The following is a 22,024-nucleotide window of genomic DNA, read 5'->3' as shown; positions in this document are numbered from 1 at the left end:
CTGGATTTCTTCAATTGTGTGAACGATGAAAGTGTCCTGCAGGTCCTCCATGGCGCCCTCCATCCAGTTATTGAACGGCGCTGCTCTTTTGGCAAACTCAAGGTACAGCTGGTCGATAGTTTCAAGCAATTTCTCAGTTCTCTGGTGAGATATGAAGAACACAAAGGATTTTTTTTTGACACCCAGTGTTTCAGAGAAACAAGAATTCACTTTGGTTTTATTTCCCAACCAATCACAAGTAACACTCCGGCAGCACCGCAGCTTTCAGCAAGGTTCACCTGCAGTGCCTCAGTGCGTTTCACGGTCATGGCTCCCAGTGCGTCCCACTGATCGCAGATCCGCTGGCAGCGAGCGTTTACACTGGGGGAGTCGTAGTAGTCCAGCTCACTGCAGAACAAAACCAGTCCTCACTTTCTGGCATGCTGATGGTTTCCTGTCCACTCGTCCTCTCTCTACCGTTTATCGGATCTTACTTTAACTCCTGCGCTATCGCCGCGATCTGCTCCACGCGATCCTGGTGTGCGGCGAGGTCGCTCTCGAAGGCCTCGTGTTTCTTCAGCAGAGCCTTGATCTCTGACAGAGAGGCAGTCTCGTAGTCTCGCTTCTGCAGCAAGTCCTCCTTACCTGCGCAGGAAACCAGAAATGTCACTACGAACCCATTTTAGATGTAGAGAAGCTAACTGCGTCACTTTAAGAAGATGGAGGATTTATTTTTTTGTTTTTGGTAACGGCTCAGCACCTTCGGTCCAGGCTTCGTGGATCGCCGCTTTCTGTCGGAATTTCTCCGCCAGATGGTCGAGTCGCTCCAGCCGGCGAATCTCGTTGAGGAGCCACTCTTCGTAGCCCTTTTCCGCTCCCTCTAGGCTTCCCCAAGCGTTATTGATGTCCTGCACAAAGCCAACAAAAACATTTGAGTATTTGTTTTAGGCGACACGCCGCACTGGAATTAGGCTTGCCCCGATGTTGAACACTTGGAATAAATCCATTTGAGGCTAATTTTAGATAATATAGCTTCAGCTCTTCCTTAAATGGACATTTGAGTTCTCCATTCATGTTTAAAGGAATATTCAGAAATTTTTAAAGTGAGATTATGCTAAAGGGTCATATTTTACATGCTGAGGATTTCTCCCTGGTGTCTTCGCTTAGCATTTTAATGTCCAGTTTTAGTAACAAATAAAAAAAAAACAGTTTGTGTTGACACTTTAAAAACCTTCAAACAATTTTTTTCTAATGGTTGATTTACAGAAGCTGATTATACAGGAAATTGGAAGAGGAGGCAGTGCAACACTAATAATACTCCTCCTGAAGCGTTTTTCACTCAAAGAAAATTAAACTGATAAGGAATTAAAATAATTATGGCGATTTATGTGAAAGTTTATACTGTTACTACTTACATTTCTATTAGATAATGACTCTCACCGGAAAATGCTTTACGTACCTCTTTTTAAAAAGTCAAAAATATTTTTGAATTTTTGGTACACGTTTCTCATAGGAAGATAATTGGTGGCGAACTGCCTCCTACTTCCATGTGTAGTTCATCACTCCTATCGTCGTAAATGATGAACCAATCCAAACATGGCGGCGTTTTAAATGTTTACAAAATAGCATTAGCATAAACCGCCAGGAAAGTTTTGAGATTGGAGTTGTTCAAGAAAATAGTAGTGGTTTACCAAACAAAAATAATATCCATTTACCATCAAATTTTGACAAATACTTAATGTGAAGAAAATACATGCAGATTCACTCTCATCTTGGATCCAAATTATCTTTTGATTGGATCAGAATCAAATCTTCTGCTGCACTCAAAGTTGTTATTCTGGGTTTCAGCCTAGAGAAAGTGTTAACATTTTTTTACTCTTGTTTGTAACCTAAACTATTTTAATTTCACATTGCAGCTGTTCATCCATTAACATCAGAGGCATCAGGAAATCATCCAGTGACAAGGATCTGGCAATTTTTCCAGGTTGATCGGTCATGACTGGCGATCATCAAATATCAGATTTTTCCCCCCGACCAGTGAATGCATCACATCCAGGAGCAAATATGAACAGCAGAGGTTGTAACTAAGCAAAGGAGACTTAAAAAGTACATGAAACTAGGCTGCAGAGACGTAAGTATGAGAAGGTTTGTACAGAATGTGGTTCTTGTTGAAAGCATAGCGACATACCGAGACCATCTTTCCCTCGGAGGGCATGAAGGCGGGCCTGTTGCTGAGCCTCAGTTTGGTCTGAAGGGTGTTGAAGTTGATCTCCAGCTGGCACTTCTCCTGCACTTTGGGCGGCTTGTGGAGACGACGGTAATCCCTGAAGTCCTCCAGCTTCTGCTGCATGGCCTGCATGGTGTTCTCAGGCAGCCTGTTCTCCAGCCAGGGGATGGTGCGACGGATCCACTCCAACAGCTGAGGGGTTGTGTGTGTGTGTGTGTGCATTAAGGAGTAGCGATAATACAACAGAGACGAAGGAGAAAAGCATGTTGATGGAAGTAAAGATGAAAGGAGAGCCGCACAATTGGAAAAGACGGGGAGAATTGGTGGAGGTCATCAGAGAGTCGTGGAAGAAAAGTGTGTGATTTATGTAGTTGATGGAAAAAGGAGGAGAAAAAGTAGAAATCATCAGTTAGCATAAAATGTTATGTCTAAATTCTTGCAACTTAATGTATTTGCAGTACAATTTCTTCGGTTTTTGCACGTTTCAACACTGAGCCGACATTTTTAAAGCTTTATGAAGAAAATCTGTAATGTTTAAAACACTAAAAACAAGCCTTTCTTTTATCCTACAGCATCATTAAACCTTGTTTTAAAGTTTTAATGATGCTTTAGAAGATGATGCCTTCTAAGCATTTGCAAGATGAGGGGGAAAAATAAGAAGTTAAATCACCATTTTTATGACTCATGAAACAAAAAAAACAAAAAAACAAAAAAAAAAAATCAGTGGCTTGTTTTTAAAGTGTTTGACATTTATCTACCAAGTAAATACAAAGCAACAGCTTGACGTATCTGCTTGAAATTACAGGAGCAAGTTTAAGTTTCTCCAAATACATGTTGCTGTGTTTTTTATATATATATATATAAATATAATAAATGCAAGTTTTTTTTCATGGAATAATTGTATTGAATTCCCACAGGAGAATGAAAAAAAAAATACCAGTAATGTGTTTAGATCTAATCTTCTTGTCATTAGTTTTCCACAAATGACGTCATTATCCCAGTTGAAGAAAATGTTACTCTCCTCTCTTTTGTTTTGTTTTCCACTTATTTTAAATCTTAAAAATAGAAACATAATTGTGGCTCTTTAAACGTTTCCTCTGGCAGATATTTCTCATAAATATCCAAGTTGTTTTGCAGCTCTAAACTGGTTTATGGCGGAGCACTGAGGGTTTAGATGGCTGCTGCAGACCCCAATAAAATACAGTGATGTTTGTAAAAATTCAAAGTGTGTAATAAATATTTCCATGTTTACAAGAGTTTTGGTGAGTTAGTAATTGTAGACATGTAAGCTTGTTCCTTGGCAACTAGTTCTAGTTTAAGGCTGCATAAACGGCAGACAGTCCACAGACTGCAACACGTAGAAAAAACTTTAAAAAAGGCTGCAGTATGATTTGATCACAATCACAAGTGTTGCACAACGCACAGAACTCAATACAAGTCCTGTTTTTTCTGGCTGGCTACATGTTTATCATTATCCGCCTTATCTGCACCTGAACGCAGCACAAGCATCCCCCGAGGGTGGAGAGGGCAGGGATGCAGCTCAGAGAGCAGGGAATGGAATAAGTGAGGAGACATAACAGAGGGAAAGGAGCGGGGAGTGCTCACGTCACTGGCCAGCTTCTCGTAGTCCTCCATCAGCTGCTCGTTCTCCTGGTTCACCGCCAGCACCTTGCAGATCCGGTTGGCCGCCGTCTCCGCCTAAACCACCAGGGCGAAGCAAGAAACAACGTGAGTTCCACCGTCCACGATACTTACGCACGTCTATCTAAAGAAAGCTCTGTGAAGTTAAAGTGTTTTTTTTTTTTTTTTTTTGACGTTTGGCTGCGATAAATTAATCCTAACCACCCACAGAGAATTCCCAAGGGAATCGCTTTAGGGAAAATCGGGCAATTAATCAGCAAACGCTCCGAAACTGATGGAATCAGGACGACTCTGGGTTTGTGTTTTATTAAAAAAATAAATAAACATAAAAAAGTGTGACATCTAGAGCATTGTTTTTTAAAGAGGGGCCTCAGAAAACGACTAGTAAATTAGAAAAAAATGGAAAAATAAACTTTGTTTTGCATATCATCTGAAAATTTTTATATATATTTGATCAAATTCTGTTTTTCAATCATTATTGTAAAATATAAGTTAAAATAATCCATTTAAATGTTATTTGCCATCCTTGGAATCCAGAAATACATAACAGGAACAGTCACTGCTTAGTTTATATTACTTTTAACCCAGAAAAGGATTTAGAATAAACTTAGAATTGTGGAGTATTCACTTTAACCCAGAAAAGGAATTAGATCAGTCATTCTTTAGCTTATTTTATCAGAAACTGTAGAGTATTCACTATTTAGAAATGGAATTAGACACTTAGCAACCCTGAACAGGAGCACTTAGTTTACATACTTTAGAACAACATTAGATTAGTTTTCTTTCCTCTTTTTTCTTTTCTTTGTTATTTTGTTTGTGTTTCCTTTTAACTCATGTAAAGAACTTTGAATTGCCTTGTTGCTGAAAATGTGCTATATAAATAAAATTACCTTACCTCATCTTTCTGACTGGCTGATTGTTTAACGTATCGAGCTGCTTTACTCCTCTAGCTAGCTTAGCAAGGCTAACTAGCTTAGCAAGGCTAATTAAAAATCTGAACGTACGAGGCGGCATTTATGTTACACGAATGCAATAATTATATAATTGCAAATAAAAGTGAGAAAAAAAACATTCTAAAAGTTGATGTTACTTTACGTGTTTTGTGGCATGTTTTGTGAGTTTGTAAAGGAAGTCATAACCTAATGCTATAGCATAGAAACGTTAGGCATGAGCACATGTTGGTTTCTGCATCACTAAATAACATCCTTTTTACTGAGATATAAAACAGAGAGATATTAAAAAACAATTTAAAAAATCAATAAAATAGTAAAAATGTAAATAAAAAACTAGGAGAAATTTACTTACAAGCTGTCTGGATGTATGGAACTATATTTGCTTAAATCAATCACTCAACATACTACCAGCTGGCATTATATGAGCTGTATATTTAGGAAGGAATAAAAGTGTACTAGATCTAGAATGTGAATATGTTTAGACTGCTCTGGAACGATCTGGATTTATTTGAACTGAATATGGATTATATATAATTTGCTCTAAATTGGACCTGTATCTCTTGTAAATTGGTATTTGTTCAAATTTAGAACTAAAAAATAAACCAATTTGCTGTTTGTGTGTGTGAAATGTATGCATTGAAAAAAAATAAAAAGGTAGCAATAACAGCAGCATGCAAAGTGTAGAAAATAAAGCCGATTTGGTTGAGAAAAGAAAGACAAAAAAAAGTTTGTAACTGGGATTTTAGAGGCTTCTGCCTTGAAATAAAAGGAAATTAAGAGAGATTAAAAACTAACACAGACATGTCCTTACATAAAGAGCAGATAAGACTCTTGAAACTCGTAACCCCTTTCACGGCTCGGAGACTCGCATCCCGCATGGAGGGCTGCCTCCAGCTCCCCTTTGTCTAAACATCACAAGGAAAACTTGGCTCGGTCCGAGATTCCCTCTAAGAGGAGCGGCCTTAAAAGGAGAGCCAGGATGTGCAGGTTGTGCTTCTGTGAGCAAATGTTTGCACGACGGGGCCACTTAGCCGAGAGCGCCGACCTCCTTCATGTCGCTTTCTGTTCTGGCGGTGAGCAAGAACTGCTGATTAGAGCTACAACTTTTCATCCAGGAAGCCACTGCAGGCAAAGTGACTGAACGTAGCAATGTACTCCACATTTAGTAATAAGTCTACCTGCATGATGATGTAAAGTTTCATGGCTGCGCTGTAAAAGCTTCATCATTGGAAGTTGGAGAACTTGACTCATGATACACCGCGAAAACAAAACAAAAAAACAACAACAAAAAAAGTATTTTTGGTCTCGTATCTAGACCAAAAATATGTTGGTTCACTTGAAATAAGACAAAAAATAACTTACAAGTAACTTTTCAGCAAGATACAGGAGCTTGTTTTATGTGAATGATTCCTTAATATTGATGAAAAAGTGCTGGTTAAATGGCAAATTATTTCACATATAAGAAAACGTTTTCCAATGTTAAGGAAATTAAGGAATTATTAGTTTAGCTTTGTCTCATTTCAAGTGCACTAAAATATTGTCACTAGACTAAAAATACTTGGTGTTTGTGTGTATGTTGCTGTTTTGTTTTTGTTATTTTTGAATGTAAAAGCCAATGAAACTTAAAATACAAAGAGTTTCACCAAGTTTCGTCTGTTACTACAACAGGCCTTAATGGCAAACAGGCCTGTTTGCAGCTTCAGGTAATAAAAAGCCTGGTGATAATTTCCATGTACAAACCAGTGCTGTGATGTGAGGCTGGTGGTGTTTATGGGGAGATTTCTGCCCACAGGCTGAAATCTGAAGTTCTACACAGGAGGAGGGAGGAAGAAACGCTCCTCTTTGTTTTAATGTGAAAACTAACAGACGGGTCCAGGAGAGCCGGTCGCCCTGTGAGACGGTCCCAGGAGGATTTTAAGGGCAGCGGATTTAACAGAACGTCCTGACAGAGATCCAGCCCAGTCTGTATCGTGATGTTTTAAATCTGTTGTCAGATGCTGCTGCTGAATTGACTTACTGTCAGTTTACAGGGTGTATATGTACATGACCCAAGTGATTATTGTTGTCAAAAAGCCTTTTAGCGAGTTGTAAAGACTCCGTCCTGGCATAGTTCTGGCTGAAGCTGTTCTTACCAAAAACGTTGGAGCTTTTTAAATAGTTTTCTTGGGTTTTAATAATAGTGTGTAGTTTTATTTTTAAGGGACTGGAGTTGAGTTTAATGCTACCCTGATTTAGCCGTTCCACAACAAGTTTCAATGTGGGATCACCCAAGAGAAAGCAAATTTCAGCCAGATGACCCAAAACAGACGCAGATTCTCTAAAGCCACGGTTCTGCAGCTTTATTTAAAAAGCGGTTTCAGGACTCGGTTTGGTACATCAGACCCAGTTCAGTTACCACAGGGTCCAGCTGAACCAGTAACGGCTCCACTTTGAGTTTTTGAATTGGGATGCTGATTGCAGTTTTCTGGTTGAACACATACCTTTCGATTTTGTCTGAAAAGTCACCAAATTTAGTGAAAATGTTCTAAGTTGGGAACAGTGATTAGCCTGTTGTTAAACGCTCAGGTACAGACGTGATCTGGTGTGGAAACACGTCATTCTGCCCTCTAACAGCAGAGACAAAAGGACGGCGGTGGATTTCCAGACCTTTGCAGAGGCAGATGAGATCAGCCTCCAATTCAAGTACCAGATTATCACCGATTTCCCAAAACGAAGGAAACCAGAGTCCAATTATCAGCCGGTCGATTTTATCGGTGTGTCCCCATTTCTGAATGCTCTAAATTTGCCATTCAAATACTGATGGGTAAATTGTTAGAATCAAGGTGTAATTTGGCAATATAAAAATGAAGCAAAACATTTTAAAATGAAACAATGTAAAATAAACAACACCATATTTGTTGAGTACTATTAGACTTTTTTCTTTTAAACATGGAATAAAATAGAATAAGCAACAAATTCTGGGAAATAAAGCCTTTTTCCGTAACTAATTAATTTTATTCCATATTCATACAAAACATTTAATTATTTTCCAGACTTCAAGGCTCTGGAGTAATTTGACCTGGTCTGAGTTAGAGATAATTCACAGTAAATTGTAATTAGTTCACAAGTTCTAATGTATTTTACTTTGTTTTATAATTCTTTAAATTTACTTGTTGCGTTATCATTCCATCCCACAATAAAAAAAACCCCTTAAACTTCAATAACTTCAGCAGAATAAAAAAAAAGCAAAAACAATCTGCTCAAAATTTCACTTTCCTTACGCAGCACTTTCACCATTTCAACACTTTCAACTATCGTTAGTGCTAAAACAGTGCTATACAGACAGACGCTGTCATTTCCCTACTAACTCGCTGGAGACGGTTTTTTTGGACTTGTTGGCTCTTTTGGTTCGATTCTCACCTTCTGCTTGCCTGAGAATGCGTGGTAGTAACACGACACATAAGTCATGACGGCCTTCTCATCTGGCCTCAAGGTGCTAATGATGTCTGCCCGAGGAACAGAGGAAAAGGGAGAGAGGACAGAGGAGAAAAATGCAGAGTAAAAGTGTGCAGAGAACAAAAGGGGCCAGCAGGGGGCGCAATCATGAGTCGCATGGGTCCTCCAGTCAACTTGAGGTTTCCAGTGGGGAGCACAAAGAAATACTAAAAAAAAAAACAAGATGGTAGCGTTTTTAGCTGCGTTTAAAGTCAAACTCTGATCTGCGACGCCTTCAAGTGTCCAGCTGCAGTCTGACTTCTCCAAGTTTGGTCATAAACACTGATTTGTTTTAGTTGATTTGCTTAAAGGGACGGCATTATGTGGTTTCTAGGCACATAGTGCCATTTTATAGCACAGCCATGTAATTATGTTAACTTTATTTGTTATAAGAATGCTATACATATGAAACAGGATTTTAAAAACATTTGAAATTGGGCCTCTGTCTCTTTAAGAAACTCCTGCTCTTTCTGAATCTCCACCCTCTGGAAGTCATCACAACATGGCTCCTCTAATAACCCTTTAACAACATTTTTACCAGCGTTGCACTGAGAAGCAGCTCCTATACTGAGCTCAGCAGTTCCACCTGCTAATTGTCGCAGGCTAGTCTGAAGGAGCCAGGTGGGGGAGTGACAACAGGAGGAAAGCTATGCGAGTTGGAAACTTGGAAACTGCTTCTCTGAGGAGGAGCTTCATTTTTGAAGGCGGGGCTAGGTCCACCCAGGCGTTTTGCACAGCTGAATGGTTGCCATGGACATATATAAAAGAATCAAGGCAACACTCCATTTATTTTTCTGAATGAGTGAATAATACAAAGTTGATTTTTTTTTTTTATAACACTGCCCCTTTAAGTCAATTAAGGCGGCTCCATCTTTTCCCATTAACTCTGATTAGTGATGCCTTCAAGTGTCCAGCTGCAGTCTGACATCTCTCGGTTTGGTTATAAAACACCGACTTGTTTCAGTTGACTTACTTAAAAGAGTTGCTGGGATTACAGCAGCTGTCAGAGAAAACCGTTATTCATTACCCAGTCAGTCTTTCTCTTAGAGAAGCAGGAAGACTGACAGAAACACTGAAACCAGACGGGCCACGGCCATTAAAACCCACTAAAGCCTCGCTGTTTTGACTTTGAAATGCCAGTTTTTGTTTCGCTCACTCCTCCGCTCCCGAGTCGAGCCGTCGCTCTGGAGGTTAAACAGAGCTGTCTGTTTAAACGGGTACGTTTCCCCTCCGGCGGCGGCGAGAGACTTCAGGCGAATTTGTGTCAACTGCGCGGTTGGCTATTGCAGACAATCGCCGTCATGCAGATCAGAGGCGCTCCGCTTGGCTTTCCGTTTCGGCGAGAGGAAACTCGAAACGACTGGCGAAACAACAAGGTAGACTGGAGGCCCGCCTGCGCTCATCGCCTCTGACAACACAAGACGAAGTCCCATCATGCATTTTGTGGTGGCGTGAACCATGCGGAAAGTAAAGGAGCGCTGTGCACTGCAGAGAGAAGAATACTGTTAAGAGACACACACACACACACACACACACAGACACACACGCGTGCGCGCTCACAGACAGGTGGGGGGGGGAAAGGGAGGACAGGGTAGGACTCTGTATCCAGGATACCTTTTGGGCGCCTGAGAAGGCGTGGTAGAAGCTAGAGACGTAGGTCATGATGGCCTTCTCATCCGGACGGGCAGTGCCTACAATGTCTGTGGGGAAGAGAGGAGGTCAGGAGGGCGGATGTGGGGTGGAGGGGCATGAGGGAGGCAAATGCAGGAACTAGGAGTAGAGCTCATCACGTTAACTGGAGAGCAAAACAGACCAGAGGTGAAGGTCTGAATCCTGACTTTGTCCTTCGCAGCTACGCACAAGAGGAAACCGTATTTGGAGATGCAGCGTTGACGTCAGCCAGGCTTCGTTTATTTGTACAAAAGAGAAGCGCCTGTTTACATTCTGTAGAAAATATCTGCACTGTGTGCACAGCTGTGACATGAAACCCCAAAACATGCTCCTTCAGACAGCAGAGGAAGCCCAGCTTCATTACAAGACATTGCACCAAGAAAACCACAAGTGTCGGCGCATTTTATTGGGATTTTATGTGACAAACTAACACATGGTGCACAACTGTGAAGGGAAATGAAAGAGACACATTTTGTTTGTTGTTGTTGTTTAGAGATCTGAAAAGTGTGGCTTACCTTTGTATTCTACAACTGAGTATTAGGGCCATGCTAAGAAAATAAAATTACAAGCATACAGTCGAATATTACGAGGATAGACATGAAACTACAAAGGATTTGTTTGGATTGAAGCCCATTTATGTGTCAGAATGGTCTATTCAAAGCCCAGATCCAAATCTAATCAAGTATCTGTGGTGCAATTCCAATAAAATATGTTGAAGTTTGTGGCGATCCAAAATGTGGAAAAGTCAGTAGACATGAGAGACGAAGACATTCCAGCTCACAGCTTCATTCACTCTGGTTTTTGTTCAGTCGTTGTTGCTGAGAGTGAATAATACTTTTAAACGCAACCAACTCAGAGCCAGGTGGCGTGACTCGATGGTAAACTTTTAAAGAAGCTTGGCTCATTGTGCGCACCTCTGCAGAGCATGGCTGCCAGATTTCAGAGTAAAAGGTATAATAAAAAAAGAATATTTGACTTGTTGTGACCTCTTTGTCCTGCTATGAACCTTTATCCGGCTAAACGGTTCTTCAGAAAGAGCATGTTTTGGTTTTCTACTGTGTGAAATTGTCTGGTTTCATTTTCATTCTTTTACAATTTGAGTTTCCCCCCAGCTCACCTTCTGCATCCAACATTTTGGGGATGTCCAGGTACTTCTCTGCCACGTCAAAGGCTGTGTTCAGGTTGGTCATGGGGTCATCCTGTCAAAAGCAGACCATAGTGACCGTTAAACTCAGTTTTTAGGTTAAAAAAAAAAAAAAACTGCTTCAAGATTTTCCACTTTTTAGGTCAGCAGGCTTTTCCTGAATTATTGGTGTAGCTTTAGGGAAGTAAGTAAACTCACTCACCTTGCGCAGTTTCCCGTAGTCTATGAGTTCTGGACGGTGTCGATGAATGAGTGCACAGAAGCCCAAGCCGTCCTTCCAGCTGAAAAAGCAGAGTGGAGAAACTTTGGTGAGGAGGAAAGTGAGAAAAACATAAAAAAAAGAGTCAGAAATTGCTGCTAAGAACTTGCCAATAAATTCATGTTCTCTTTGCACTGGTCATAAACTTGGCTCTGTCCATGTCTGTTTAATCCCGTCTCTCCCCTAGACAACACGACTAAAGGAGATCTTACCGTTCACCATTCAGTTTGACTCATGTTGAGTATTTTTCTAATCAGAGAACAGATCATACCTAATGATGCTAATGCGTCATGCTAAAAACAATGTTTGGAGTAAAACGTTATCGACTGTCACAATTTTTAAGGAGACTTTTATACTTGTGCTCTTATTTCATCATTTAAGGATGAGCTGAGGGCTTTAGCATTAGCTTCTGTTAAATACTGTGCTGGCATCGCATTTTAGCGTTGGTGGAACTATTGTTTATAATTAGCGCTTTAGAGTTAGCGCCACAAATGTTTTAGCTAGCGGTGCTCACCACTGCATGTTAGATTTGGAAATGTTGGCAACCTTTTAAAATAATCTTTGGTTCCAAAATGTACAGTTCTTTTCCCCATGATGGAACTACTTTCTTCCCCAAAAACAGAACAGGTGTGTCGCCTCTGCTCATGATACAGTCACTGATAGCTAAAAAGAGAAAGGCTAAAATAAAATAAAAAATTAGCAATCTTTTCTCATTTTCTCAAAACAAATACAAGACCTAAAAAAACTACACAGACATATAAAATTTAAAACTGTTGCATAACTTATGCATAATCCAAAATCCATCCTAGGTAGAGCTGGAGCAGCCTGGTGAGTCACAGCTGATCTGATGCTGTTAGCTCATGCAAAGCTAACGCTACATGGACAAAAACAGCACAAAAATTGGCAATGGGATGTTGTTGTAGACTTTTGATAGTATTATTCTGTTTAATTTTTTTTTATTCTGAGTCATTTTAAATAGTTAATGTTTCCTAAGACAGACGGCGTACATCTGATTAGCTTGTTAGCTTCCACCATTTCTCCCAGTCATACGACATATTTCTACTACAGCTAATGAAACTATAAAAGATGAATTTACAGACAGTCAGTTTAAAATATCCATATTAAAACTGAATCAAGCAGAAAACTCAGACATCTAACAGGACCCTGTTTGTCTTGATGACATATTTTTAGCTCTGCTCTTTTTGGTTCATTGATTAGCATCTTTGCTTCTGAAGGTCAGTCTGTTTAGAAACTACATCATCTCAATGTGGAGTAGTGAAAAATTGATGCTTTGTGCTTCCGAGGCAACAAAGACGGGTTATTTACATCCATCGCCTGCCATAAAAAGTTTCCATGCTGCATGGGGGAATCTCTCACAAGGCTACTTCACATGAAGTGCTCCAGTTAAAAAAAAATGGCTCTGATCTCATCTGCCTCTCCTGACTGAGATGTAAAGCTATCATCTGTCCCTGAAAGGCCACATCAAAGTCGATCCATTTTTTTCCTCCCAGCGCTCCGTTTATACCTTCACTTGAAATGACCTCAGCTCCACCTTTTCGTCTCGCCTCAGCTTTCATCAACATCTGAGCGTGGCAGTGGTCGTCTTTCAATAATTCAACACGGAGGCATTGGGAGTGTTCTGTGAAGCGGACACCAGTCGAACAAGTCCCACCTTCAGATTTGACTGTGCTGTTACTAAAATAAATGTTTAACATTTCTGGGATGCACAAATTATTTATTCCTGATCTCTTTCTTTATTTCTTTCGTTCTTTCTTTTTTTATTGACCAGCCTTGTTTAAAGGAACAGGCCTGGTCTTCATTCTTGTTTTCAGTTCTGCTCTGATTAACAGCACACAGCAAAATAATTTCCTTTGAAATCTTGACAGACCAAAAATACTTGAAATTCATATGCTGAACTTAGAGAATGAAAAGGAGCCCAGCAAACACGGGGAAGAAGGTGCTCCAATCAGATGAGGCCAAAATTAAACTTCCTGCTTAAAACCAAAACGTGGAAGGTTGACACATCGTGGCAGCGACATGCTGTGGGCTTGCTGTTCTTCAGCAGAGAAGGGGAGGCAGGTCAGAGGTCATGGGAAGACAGATGGAGTTAAATACAGCGCAATACTGAAAGAAAACATGTTCGAGGCGGAGATTCACCTTCCGACACAACGGCTACCCTAAACATACACCCACAGTGACAACAGCAGGGTTTATATCAAGACGCAAGTCAGAGTGGCTCAGTCAAAGTCTCGACATCATAATTCTAATTGTGAATCTGTGGGTACAATTTCTTTCTAAATGTGCAAACCTTATAGAGCGTTACCCTGAAGGACTCAGATGTAAAGACAAAGAAACGAGGTTTGACAAAGTAAAGTATCGACTCAGGGAGGCTGAATTCAAAAACAGACTGCATCTGGAAATTTCACGCATGTGCACAACGCTGGAGGGCATAAAGATGATTCTTTTTCATGCCATCCATAGCCGCGCTGCAGCGGTAGAACAGTTCTGTTAAAATGAGATCTGGGTATTATTTAATCTAGTGTAGAGTGACAGAGCAAAGAAAATTAATGCTGAAAAAAACGCTAAAGAACAACTCAAAACCACTCGTACTCTGCGTAGCTACACTACACGCAGACTCGCTGTCATAGCAACCGACTTACAACAACGCTACTAATGTATCAAGATTCAACGCCAAAAAAAGACAAGCAGACATTTCTCACATAAAGAACAGAACATTCAGGTTGTTGTTCTAGATTAGCTGCTGCTGTGGAAGCTAAACTAGCACAGTGGTGGTTGATGAGCTAATTTAAACACCTGCTATGATGACCTGTCAGTCCGGATGTAGGTCGCTTTTTGTTCTTTTTGTTTGTAACTGAACCGAAACACAGAATTCCACAGCACAGCTACATGATGAGGTTGTCAAAGTCAAGCTAGCATTACTCACCCCCTTTCTGCTTCCTCACAGTTTTTTAAAGAGTTTTTTCTTGACCTTTTTATCTACTTGTCATAGCACTGACAATTGGTAGCAAAGCACTGTGTTGCCTTGTCTTTTACATGTCACATGTATATTTAAGATTTAGCGCTGTATGTTGACAACTTGGCAGCTAAAATTAATGGTAGTCATCGTAGGTGAGCATTTTTTTGAGGGATCCTGCACGCGTGACGTCACGCTGCAAAGCGTCTAAACTCACATCACATGTATGTGAACTTGTGGTTTCAATGTTACTAAATGTTTTTTTAAAAGAGTCAGAGGGGTTGAATACTTTTTTTCATGTACTGCACATGAACACCAGAAAGGCTGAAGTGTAGCTGTAGAGTTTCAAAGACCACTGAGGTTATTTTAGGTGAAAAAAATGAACAGATTTTACAGTTATATTGACTTCTTTCAACATTATTTTAAAACAACTGGAAACAGTGAAGACATTAAACAAAGGACCCCCAGCCCACAGTCAACCTTCCAGTAAGTCTGCACAGAAAGTTAAAAATCGACACCCCTGCTGACTTCGTTTCTGCTTCCCTGTGCCTGAATCTCTGCAGGCGAGTTATTGCCTCTTCTGTGTCTCGTTACGTTCCTCCGACTTTACCTGATGTGAAAGTTCTGGATGTTGACGTTCTTGTAGGGCGCAGTTTTCCTCTGGCACCACAGCAGGAGGCCCTCTTTGGCCGACGTCTCTGTGGTTGGGAAGAAGGGATCATTGTGAAGTCGGACCAACCTGCAGCCGACCGACTCGGCTAATCCCCGTTTAGTGCTGGATTAAGTGGAGGTACAGAGAATAGGAAGCATCTGCAATGGCTCAGATGTTTTGTGCTTTTCTTTTACTGTCGGTTACAAAGCTGGGTTTTGTACTGCGCTGTTCCCACGCTGTGAAATTAACCGCTCAAAAGAATCTCAGACTAAACAAATTAAGGCTGACCAAATGGGACGTTTACTCTACGACGTTCACTGTAAGTTATTAAAGTACTTTTGCTATAATTTACAAAAGGCCTAGAGACCAAGGCAGGGATCGTTTTCAATAAACGACGAGCAAAATGAGCAACAAACAATGAAAAATGTCCGCCAAACACAACAAAGGGACACAAACACCCCCGTTCATGTAGTAAACCGTCACAGTAACGGCTTATCGGTGCCGAGGCTTTTCAGTATGTCAGAGCAAGAAATATTCTCAGACGCCACAAGCATAACCAGCATTTTTCAGAAATTAAAAATGCACACACTACCTTCCACAGAAATGTCCTGGATGGCGAAGCGGAGGATAATGGTCCAGATCATTCCCAGGGTCATCTTAGCGTTACCGTCTACAATCTCTGAAACACAAAGGAAGCCGCGACATTTTAGGATCTGCACCTTTATTAATATTATAGGTTGATGATTTGTTTAGATTGTTTCAATCTTTGGGTAAAAACCAATCCAAAAAAAGAGAAAGGTAAACATTTATTTCGTCTTTGGATAAGCTTTAAAATACATATATTTTCTTTTAAGGAGCAGTATTATGTGTCTTCCAGGCACATAGTGCCACTTTGCAGCACAATCAAGTAACTGTGTTAATTATGACTTAAAAGAAATTTGACTTTGCAATTTGCCGCTTTAAAATTGGGCCTCTGTCTCTTTAAGAAACCCCTCCTTTTTTCAGAAAGTCATCACAACATGGCTCCTCTATGAACACATTTACCAGCGTTGCATTGAGAAGTATCTCTTATAATGAGCTCCGCAGATGCTCAGGTCCACCAGGTGTTTGCTAATTGCTGCTGGCTAGTCTGAAGGAGCTGGTTGAGGGAGAGGGCTGCTCTGTAAAACGGAGCTCATAAACTGCAGCTCTGAGGAGGAGCTGCATCTCAAAGGCGGAGCTAAGTCCACCCAGGCGTTTTGCACATCTGAATGGTTGCCATGGAGATTAAATGACTTCTTGTACATGCATGGAAGAATCAAAGTGACACTCCAGGTCTGTTTTTGATGAGGGAATAACGTTATAACATGATGTAAAGCTCAAACGGTTACTTTTACATAATGCTGCCCCTTTAAAACATTTAAAGACACAGTGAATGTTTAGCTCCAGGTCACAAATGGGTAATGAACTACCTGAACTACCTGCAAAGAAAGAGGAAAACCTATTAAACTGAGCACTAAAATCTACTTAGACCTATTTAGTAGAAGGTCAAATAAAATGACATTTCAATAAAGCAAACTAGTCTAGATAACCAATATCACCGATACGGTCACCCTGATGTTTTTAGCCGCTTAAATAATTTGCTCAGTCAGGTGACTGCAGACAGAAATCCAGTTTCAGCAGAGGAAACGCGCGAAGCTAGGCCTGAGCACAGAGCTGATGAGATGAACCTCAGCTGGCTGTGAAGGACCGGCCCTCGGTCCAGCCACCTCTGTGTCCATTATGAGAATCCCCTTTTACCACGTCACCCTCTTTTGCCGGCCTCCAGATAATCGTTTGTTTGTCCCGCTAATCCAATCAGGCTCGGAGTGCGGCGGCTCAGCCATGACGGATGAGCCGACTGCGAGATGCCAGTCAGATGTCTGGAAACGTAACGCGCCGTGAAAGGCAGCTCACGCTGAATTAGCGTGCAGGAAAAGTGAAGCGCGCCGCTTCCTGGTGACACCTGCAGATTAACTCAAACGAACATGAGTGACGAGCAGAAATCCACCTGATGGGATTTGAAACTACACCCCTCCTCTGTCTCCGTTTCATCCCCCCTGGTCCGTTTGGTGGACCGGACCCGTCATCTGGTCTCATCCCAGCGCTAAGGCCACAGTGAGAGGGAATGACCAGGAGGATAATCTGTCTGCAACGCTCGTCTGATTTTATTACACTGAAACAACCCACCTCTCTTACTAACTGATCTATACCACTAATAAAAAACCTCCAGTCATCAATCAGTTACTGTGACATTTAACCGCATTTGCAGAGTAATTATAAAGTATTTGCCCCCTTACAGATAAATCATGCTTTAATGTTGCAGATCACAAACACATTTTGAAAGGCAAAAAAAAAAAAAAACATCACATTCTGAAGTGACTGATTTAATTCACATTTTATATAAATGTTTCTGCACAGTCTCTTCAGTTATTGGATTCTGCTCATCCCTGTGGTTTATACCCGGATCTAAACATCTTACCCGTCATCACACTTTGCATTTCTTAGTTAAATGGACGTCTCTGTCCACACTTCACTTATAAAAATCAATTCTTGGCTCTTTGCCTTGTACTTATCTTCCTATATGTCGCCCAAACTCAGCAGCCACCACGTCCGGTGACTTCTGTGCATTTCACTCGGTCCGTACAGATGACAGCCTTTTCTCACTCTGCGCCATTAGACAGGAATCGACTCAAACTGTCTGATCTGATTCAATATGCAGGTCAAAAATATTGAGAAAATGACAGTCGGCTTTTGTTTTTGTTCTTAACAGTTTCTTAATTATAACCAAAAGGCATTCAAAATCTGTTACTTGTTAGAAAAAATATAGTTTAATCTTTATGATTAAGTGCAGCACCATTATCAGAAATTGGCATGGAAATGTTTTTTTTTGTTTTATTACATTTGACACAAAGGCAGGAGGTACTGCCACTTTAAATTAAAAGGTCGACCCGGTGCTTGTCCAAGGGTGCCGCCACCCAGTCTGCATCAGAAGCAGGTTGTCAGGGTTTTCTGGCCTGGTCTTACAAATATTTGAAGGTTTTAATGTGGAAAAGAAATAAATGAAAGAGGAGGATTTTTGATCTTGAAAATGTGTAGTTTGTGTCAGTGATGTGCGGTTGTGTGGGCTGGAGCCAAAAGGCTCAGAATAACCTGGAGGAGCTGCAGAGAACCACAGCTCAGGTGGAAGAATCTGCTGACAAATATTAGCTCTAGAAATGTGGCTTTCATGAAAGAGTAGTAAGAACAACATATGGGAAAAAAAAGCAAAAAAAAAAAAGGTCCAGTTTGCAGATAAAAACAAAACATGTAGGCGATTAGGATGAAAATAGATTTATGTTAGAATTTGGCATTAGAGCTGAATCCAGTTAATCTGTGGCAGGACTTGAAGAATGAATCATTTTCCATCTGCTTCACCATTATGCAGTATTTTGATGAAGTCTGTGTAACATAACAAAATGTGAATGCTGTGCAAGGCGATACTGATCATTTTAATAGATTATTCTATTGTCGATTATTAAACAAATGTTACACTGCGCAGATTTCTAATTAATCACTTAAGACTTTTTATACAATATTAGAAATACATAAAAAATGCAAATAAACAGCTCAATTCCTTTTTTAAAATAATAAATAAACATATTATTGCCTCAGATGAAACAGCGTTCCTTTAGTGAACCGGGGGAAACTAGACTTGCCGCTTGTACAGATCTGGTTAGAACAGAGAGTTTCCTCCAGCACATTATCAGCCTGGCGGGCCACCAGGCTTTACTTGTGCCCCCGCCAGACTAAGCATTGCTTATTTATTTAAGTCTTTTTTAAATGTTTGCATTTTTGTTTTGCACAGTTTTGTCTTAATTACTGGATTGTGTTGTTCCTTCAGTGAATGGCATGTTTTGCAGTCTGTATACTCCAGCAAGCGATTGATCGATTACTAAATTAGTTGACGATTACTTCAATAACTGATTCAACAGGATTAATCATTTCAGCCCCTCACTTAACACTTATGTGTTTGTTAAGTTATCACTGACTGATGCAATCACATGCAGACATTCATCTCTTAGACTTTGGAGCACATGAACAGGACACACAATAAAAAAAAAAATAGAGCAACTGTCTGCAGTTTTTCACTTAAAAGAAAAAAAAACTCAACCCGATGACATTGAAGCCTGGATTCGTCAGAGTAAGCAAAGCTGTTTTCCTCAACAATCCCACACGGTCCATGTTCAAGCAACTCGACACATTTTCAGTTCACAGCGGGATTTGATGCTGCAGAATTAATCCCAACCATTCATTAAATTCAAGAAAACAAACTGTTTAACGCAATTCATTTAAATGAACCCATGAGAATGTTGCTCGCTTGAAGTGAAACGCAATTTCTGTCACTCCCCAATGTGTGAGAGGACGTATGCCAGGCTGTGACGGTGGGCGGCAGGAAAGAAGTGCAGCGTTTGTGCAGTTAAAGACTTGGTTAGCCTCTCATGGCAGAAGGATGGACGTTATTTGCGCTAAACGACGAGGAGCCTCTGGGCTCCTCAGGGGGATTTGCTGATTCTGAGATCTACTCTAATAAAGTGCAGCGAAGGCAAAAGCGACACCGCCACAAGACTTTGCAGTTTGCAGTCAGGATCTCATTAAACAGCACAGCAGCCACCAGCTCTGCCATGGTAACGAGGGAGAGAGAGGGAACATGGTACAGGACGTTTTGTTTTGTTTTTACATCAGAACAGTAGTTGTGGATTTGTTTGGCCTTATTAGAGTCATTCGTGGACAATCTAAGTGAAAAACTGAGCAGCTGTAGAGAAACGCGTAGGATCTTCATCTCTTTCTCTGCAGCATCGCTTACCTTCTGCTCCGATAGAGACCAGCTTCACTCCTTTGCTGGCGATGAAGTCGAGTGCTTTGTTGACGTTGGAGATCTTGTGGACTCTCATCTTGCCTCTTTCTGGTTTGGCCAAGCGTTCACCTGGAACCAGAAATGCAGCGCTGATGACGACATGGTTCGGCTTTCAGAAACATAACCAGGGAACTGTTCCCACCTAGTTTTGAATGTGTGCCGGTGTTAATTACTATGCTAACACACTCCTGTTACATAAGTTTAAACTAGAAATAAGAAAATAGATCGATTTGAAAACACAGCCTTTACAGATGCATCTGAATAAACTGTAATGCATCAAAAATGTTGATTTATACGATTGAAAATTATGCAGAATATTGCAAAGAGAGCAACATATTCCAAGCTTTTATTCATATTAAGGGCTACGACTAATTATTATTTTAGTAATGAATTATTCTGAATGTTTTCATCTAAACATTTAAGCTCATTTTAGACACTATTAGAAACATATTACAAAATATGAATAAAGAAATTACATTTTTTTTAAACAGAAAATTAAAATTTAATTTCCTGAAGTGTAAAAACGCAGCATTCCTGTTGTGAGTGCTGGATCCATCTGAAGCTAAAAAAAAAAACATCGCTAACATCAACAAGAGCTCAGCCCTTTCTGCTCGACTTAACACTAATGCAGGCTGGTCGGTTGATTAATCAAACAAGAGCAGAAACGCATAATAAGAAATGTAAAAGCTTCTAAAATGTCAAACTATCCTCGTCAATCTGTTCTGAAGCAGCTGGCAGCACGGTTTGCATCCGGCTAATCCTGTTAGGAACGGGGCTCTCTACCTGAAATGACCTCCAGCAGCAGCATGAGCTTCAGTCCGTCCCGAAAGTCCTCCTCGATGTTCTCGATCTGCGTGCCGGCTTTTCTGAGGTGTGAGTTGCACCAAGCTGTAAAAGTCTGGAGAAACAGGAAGAAAGGAGGGGAAAAGAAAATCCATCAGTACGCTCGTCTGCCACCAGCTAATACAGACTCTGGTCTAGATCAACGAATGGCTTGTTGTAGAGATTTCAACTGTAACTAAGGATTATTTTATTAATCGATTAATCTGATGATTAACTGAATTAAAAATAAAGTGGCACATTCTACAGATCACTTAAGCCTTTATAAGTACAATATCAGAAAACACAGTAAAATATGCAAATAATTCACTTCCTTGTCAAATAAGAAAATATTTTTTTTTCTTCCCAGAATGCAATAGCATAGCATTCCTTTAGTGGATTTGAACTACGTTAAGCTAAAACATGTTTGCAGATTAATGTACTTTCATCTTAAATGCAACATGTAAATATTCCTTGTATAGTTTTAGCTTCATAACAGCACTGAGTATGCAATTTTCCACAAAATGGTAAACAATTAATCAGTTACTAAATTAGTTGATAGTTAATCACAATTGATCCGATTAATCATTTCAGCCCTCGTTGAGATGTATATTTTAGGGCTAAAATGATTCCTCGAGTGATTCGAGTACCTCAATTATTAAAATTACTCAAGGAAAATTTATCTGTCTCTTAGCTTCGTTAAATTATGTTTTATTATTTAGTGCACCGCGTTACGGCCGGGTCATTATTTGTTTTGGCCAGCGCTCTCACTTCAGTCAATGAGTTGTTGCTAATTGCTAGCAGCATTACCTTAAATTTTCAGGGGTTTTATCGTTTTTTCGGGGGACTGATAAGAATCTTTAAATGGACTGGTGGGATGCTTTGAGTATGGCAGCCTCTCTCCTCCTGGAACTGCGTGGTTATTGTTTGAAAGCGAACGGTGGGAAGAGCGCTGCAGGTGTATTTACAAAGGTGAGCGGATGAAAGAGAGAGACAGAGATTTCTCGAATACTCGATTAATAATAAAAATAATCGATAGAGTACTAGATTACTAAAATATTATTTTACAACAGCCCTAGTATATTTCAGTAGTAGCTCGTTATAGCACTCTTACAAATTTTTTGCAAGACCCCAACAAGCTTAAATTCCGCCATTTATTTTTTGTATTGGACCAACTCATTGTGTCGTAGGAAGCAGGTGTAGCTGCGGCTCCGCTCTGAAACATCTGCAGCGGTGTCTGCGCCGCCCAACGGGAGCTGGCACGAAATTGCATCCCCTCTCGCGGGAGCGCGCATCGCTCTAACGTCTCGCTTATT

General features: G+C 40.4%; 1 protein-coding gene across 5 annotated transcripts in view; it reads right to left on the bottom strand.

Annotated features, from left to right (window-relative positions):
* Positions 1-22,024, bottom strand: part of actn1 (actinin, alpha 1) — a 72,744-nt gene that overhangs the window by 7,219 nt on the left and 43,501 nt on the right. For 3 of the 5 annotated variants that reach the window (XM_015041589.1, XM_015041585.1, XM_015041587.1), the window contains exons 2-14: positions 20,673-20,787; positions 19,839-19,958; positions 15,567-15,653; positions 14,933-15,020; positions 11,292-11,370; positions 11,063-11,144; positions 9,889-9,974; positions 3,812-3,904; positions 2,168-2,398; positions 740-887; positions 474-624; positions 279-387; positions 1-141 (exon numbers count right to left, since the gene is read on the bottom strand). In XM_015041589.1, the coding sequence (XP_014897075.1) occupies positions 1-141; positions 279-387; positions 474-624; positions 740-887; positions 2,168-2,398; positions 3,812-3,904; positions 9,889-9,974; positions 11,063-11,144; positions 11,292-11,370; positions 14,933-15,020; positions 15,567-15,653; positions 19,839-19,958; positions 20,673-20,787 (1,530 nt within the window). Of the gene's footprint in view, positions 142-278; positions 388-473; positions 625-739; positions 888-2,167; positions 2,399-3,811; positions 3,905-8,199; positions 8,286-9,888; positions 9,975-11,062; positions 11,145-11,291; positions 11,371-14,932; positions 15,021-15,566; positions 15,654-19,838; positions 19,959-20,672; positions 20,788-22,024 lie in introns of all 5 variants that reach the window. The other 2 variants (XM_015041586.1, XM_015041588.1) reach the window with 1 other exon arrangement.

The sequence above is a fragment of the Poecilia latipinna genome, unplaced genomic scaffold (assembly GCF_001443285.1).
Source record: "Poecilia latipinna isolate Pla-1442-1.1 unplaced genomic scaffold, P_latipinna-1.0 Scaffold559, whole genome shotgun sequence".
In the NCBI taxonomy this organism is placed as follows: domain Eukaryota; kingdom Metazoa; phylum Chordata; class Actinopteri; order Cyprinodontiformes; family Poeciliidae; genus Poecilia; species Poecilia latipinna.
The sequence above is the reverse complement of the archived record's forward strand: the minus strand, read 5'-3'. Positions and strand labels throughout refer to the sequence as shown.